This window comes from Gavialis gangeticus, unplaced genomic scaffold (genome assembly GCF_001723915.1).
Source record: "Gavialis gangeticus isolate Ggan-Ray unplaced genomic scaffold, GavGan_comp1, whole genome shotgun sequence".
NCBI lineage: Eukaryota > Metazoa > Chordata > Crocodylia > Gavialidae > Gavialis > Gavialis gangeticus.
Genome location: NW_017729014.1, coordinates 23,174,642 through 23,179,129, shown reverse-complemented (window position 1 = coordinate 23,179,129; position 4,488 = coordinate 23,174,642). Strand labels below are relative to the sequence as shown.

At 42.4% G+C, this 4,488-nt stretch overlaps 1 protein-coding gene across 1 annotated transcript in view; it reads right to left on the bottom strand.

The window, feature by feature from the left end:
* Positions 1 to 602: 602 nt before the first annotated feature.
* The window catches only part of YBX1 (Y-box binding protein 1), a gene marked incomplete at its 5' end in the record, with an annotated part of 16,199 nt that continues 12,313 nt past the window's right edge, over positions 603 to 4,488 (bottom strand). Inside the window, 8 exon segments of the mRNA XM_019511580.1 lie at positions 603 to 982; positions 3,055 to 3,099; positions 3,101 to 3,320; positions 3,419 to 3,501; positions 3,819 to 3,991; positions 3,994 to 4,027; positions 4,029 to 4,121; positions 4,314 to 4,403. Of these exon segments, the coding sequence (XP_019367125.1) occupies positions 914 to 982; positions 3,055 to 3,099; positions 3,101 to 3,320; positions 3,419 to 3,501; positions 3,819 to 3,991; positions 3,994 to 4,027; positions 4,029 to 4,121; positions 4,314 to 4,403 (807 nt within the window).

Here is a 4,488-nt window from a genome sequence, read left to right as displayed (position 1 = left end):
GTCAAGAGGGTTTGGGCAATCTGGCTCCAGCAGGAAAGGCCTTCGGCCGAGGGCCTGACCCTGCTGTGGACAAGCTGTCCAGCCCTCTTCTCTTCTTGAAGCAGCCAGCAGCATCCGCACAGTAGCCTGCTCACCCGGCTTGAAAGAGGGGTCCTTCAGTATCTCCTCTCCAGCACTTGCCCTTATTCTCAATAGCTAGCTGAGCAGGGCAGTGGGGAGGGTCCCATTTTATATGCGAGTAAATGCAGCAATTCTCTTTGTAGGGAAACTAAGGCAGAAAGCTAGTAGACGGGTCACTGGTAGGGAAGAAATAATGCAAGGCTCCTGGCTATAGACCAGATGCATGCATAGACCCCTTACATACAGCTCAGCGAGTACAGAACCGACAGCACGTTTTGAAGTGACCTGAAAGTGAGCTAATAAAAAACTACTAAGCAAGTACTTCTAAATGTAGGAAAACAGCTGGACAGGTAATACACTGACACCATTTAAGCTGGCATGGTCTAAGCCCCCTTCAGAGAGCAACTCCATTACTTTTTTTGCTACCACTTGGTGCAAGCCTTTCCAAAACACCAATGAATTAAAACGGACAAACACAAAAGGCAATTCTTTAAGACCTTTATTAACAGATGCTTGCAGTTTGACTTGAAAAAATCAGGTGTACATTTCATACAAATTAAAAATGAGGTTCTTAAAAATCTCAACTTGACCAGATATGAAACAATTTAAAAACCTTTAAAGGTGTATTGAGAAAAACAGGCTTTTTAAAAAACGTGTTTGTCGTTTCCAAAAGGAGACTTCTTTAGGTAAAAATAATAAAAACCCCATGCTGCATAGATAATGCAGATAGTTCTAGTTATCTGGTCAACAGCAAAAAGCAAGCACTTAAGGTCTTCAGTTCCAATTCTTTTGTTCATTTCTTATTGCTGGAATTTCTTATTCTTCTCTTCATTTCAGATTCTTTTCTTCTTTGATGACTAAACTGGAAAATGACAACAAAACAAAACGATGAAAAGTCACCAGCTGAAAAGGCTGACCAAGTACCTCACATCCCAAGGTTATCTGCAATACTAACAAATGCCAGAAGTAGTCACAGAATTCTTATTCCGAGTTTTAAATTGGACAGTTGGCAACCTATTTGTAAGAAGTTAATAATGCAGCATTTGATCATTAAATATACAAGCAGTTCCCACTGGCTTCTTTCATTACTGCCACCTCATTCTGCTAAGCACCTGGATATTATGAACCTACAGTTCAGTCTTATGGAGTTTGGTCCCAGTAACTATCAGGTAAGCAATTAAAGTGCTGGTACTTAGTTTGGGGAAACTGGGGGTGTGGGGTGGTGCCCCTAGATGCAAGGCTGCTTTTAGGTTTTGTTGCCAAGACATGGAGATTGAACTTCTTACCTCTCTTTTTAAGCAAAGATAGAAGACTTTCTGTTCCACTACCTCTACATAAAATATGCCCCGTATCTACCAGTATGCAAAGAAGGAATAGACATTAGGTTAATGTTTCACTGGTATCCATGTTAAAAGTTCTAGTTTCCATACGAAGCCTCAACATGCAAGTTCACCTTGATTAGAGTATTGCAAAGGTAACAGGCTAGTAAAAATAAAAATGATGTGGTCCTACATGACATTCAAATTCATGAGAATTTAAACTTTAAAAAGCTACTAGTCCTCATGAGATAACAGCCTTCAAATAACATCCAAGTTAAGGGGTAACCTTAACCCCTGCATTCCTCATTAATCCCTTTGAAGTGTTAACTCTGAAGGCTAAAAGATAACCGTAACGTGCCTGTTAACTACTTCACTGCTCATCTTAGCAGCTAGAACCATCACTGGTAATCCCAGTAGAGTGTGCGCCGTGAAAACTGGCGAAGGAGAGGAAATGCATATGAAAACAAGGGAGAAAAAACAAACAGCAGGAAGGAATTAAAACAAGTGGCAGGAACTAGAAACAAGTCTATTTCCAGACAATAATACATCATGACAAGGCGGCAACAAATGCTAAAACTGCCCTAAAAGTTTACCCACTAAAGGAAGGCCGCATATTTTAACCTACATCTTACACAACCCTCCCACAGCCCCTTTGATATTTTTCTCTGGGAAAATAAAGCCCAAAACAAAAATGTTATGACAAGCATAGTTGCATCAAATGCCACATATTAACCGTCTGCTTCTTGATGCAATTTTTAGCTGCACATGCAGAAATCTCAACTTGGTTTTTGATGGCATGCCACCTTGCATCTTCTGGCCTGATTTAGCACGCCTCAACATTACCATTCTCCAGTAACCCCCAGCCAATTGTTTCAGGTTCTCTAGACATTAGTTTTGTTCCTTCAAAGGGGAAGATTAAAGATCTTCTACCATCTGTTAGCATCCTGGTTTATTTTTCATCCTATAAAAGCTACTCCCCTCCTCTTCCAGATGAAGACCTAGACCAACTTCTACACTATCCTACCGCACATGCTACACCAAGGTACCGCATCTTTATGCGTATGGTTAGCCAGTTGTCAGGCCAGTTGACATTCATAGTTTCGAAGGACTTTTTGATTTGTGGTACCTATCATTATCTCAAATGCATTCCATTTACCACTAGTTTCATAATCTCGTAACTATAGCTTATAGTGCTTGTTAATTTTTGGAATTTGACTCCGATTTGTCAAACTTAAAAAAAGATATACAACTAAGGTTCCAGATACAGTCAGTCAGTCACACCAGATAGCTAACATTTTTACTACTACAGATTTCTACCAGCTTTGTTAAGGCTAGAACAGATCATATCCAAAATTTTGGCCATAGCGCAATACATACCTACGGTCCCATCAAATTAGGGAGGTCTTGTAATTAGGTCCCCAATTAGTTCATCTGTTCTGCAAACAGCATTTAAACCCTCAATCCCTTAAATAGAAGTTACCCATTCAACTCTCTGCAAACCAAGACTAATTTTAAGAACTGCATCCTGCGATGTCAAACTCTGATCTACCAGGTTAAATCCAGAACAGCCCCATGGTACTATCCCGTCCTCAGAAGGGAGGAGTTCAACACCCACCCGGATGATGGTAGAGATGGTAAGCCGGTATTTACTCAGCCCCGCCCTGCTCGGCCTCGGGAGCGGACGTGTTCTCAGCTGGTGGTTCGGCTGCCTTCGTCTCTTTGCCATCTTGTGGTTTAGGGTTCTCTGGGCGTCTGCGCCGGTAGTTGAAGTTGCGCCGGTACCGACGTTGAGGTGGCTGCTGACCTTGGGTCTCATCCCCTTGGTTTTCTTTATCTTCTTCGTTTCCATCCTCCCTAGGCGGTCTCTGACGAGGAGGACCCCTGGAAAAATCAAGACAGGCTTTACCCATACAGCACCTGGCCATCACATACAAACACACACCAAATTCCATAACTGAACATGCTGCTCTCCAACACACCTGCGAAATCGTGGTCTATAACCTCGATACATGTTCTGTCTGACTGGTCTGCCTTGTTCTCCTGCACCCTGGTTGTCAGCACCCTGAAAAAAACATGCACACTCTTAGCCAAATACAGGACTAAGAAATGTTAAAGCCATTAGCCAAGCCAGTACGGCTGCTTGACACACTGACTTTCAACGTTTGGGGAAGAGCTACGTTAGTTTTGTAACAAAGGACTGCACGGGAATTTAGTTCACTGCATTTTAAATTCCACGTGTAATTGGCGTTTTTGCATTCTTGGTACCTTGGCAAACAAAGGGTCTGCCCAACTTGTTAAATTCCAAGTCAGCAGATTACACGTAGACAGGCCAAGCTGTGATCAGGTTTGCATAGCATCAACGTTTCCCATAAGAGTTACCTCTACTATCTCTCCCTGCACAGGAGGGTTGGAATACTGTGGTCGACGCCCATAGGGTCTTCGCATATAGTAAGGTGGGTACCGCCGCCTGCGGTAGGGACGGCGCTGCTGGGCTTGACCTTCTGGTATGCTCTCTGATCCCTCGTTCTTTTCCCCACTCTCACTATTCTGATAATTCTGCTGGTAGTTGCGTGGAGGACCCCTACGACGTGGATATCGTCTGTAATGGTTACGGTCTGCTGCATATTTACTGCCTTGCACTGGAACACCGCCAGGTCCTGTAACATTAGCTGCCTCCGCACCCTAAAAACAGCAACAGCATTAGGTAATGATCATTATGTGAAAAAAAGGCAAACAGACTTATATCATCAGAAAACAAAGATAACTAACAAAATGCATAACCTCCTTGGACAGCTCCTTATTCACCTAGTCTGAAGCCAAACAGAATGCCACTTCTTCTGTGCATGCTGCATATGTTACAGAAAATATGCTCACCTTTTCTCCTTCAACCACATCAAACTCCACGGTCTCTCCATCTCCTACACTGCGAAGGTACTTCCTGGGGTTATTCTTCTTTATGGCAGTCTAGCAATATAACATTACAGAATTACATTTGGAGACACAGTATATACAGATTAACAAGCATGAAAAAAAAAAAAAAAAAAAAAAA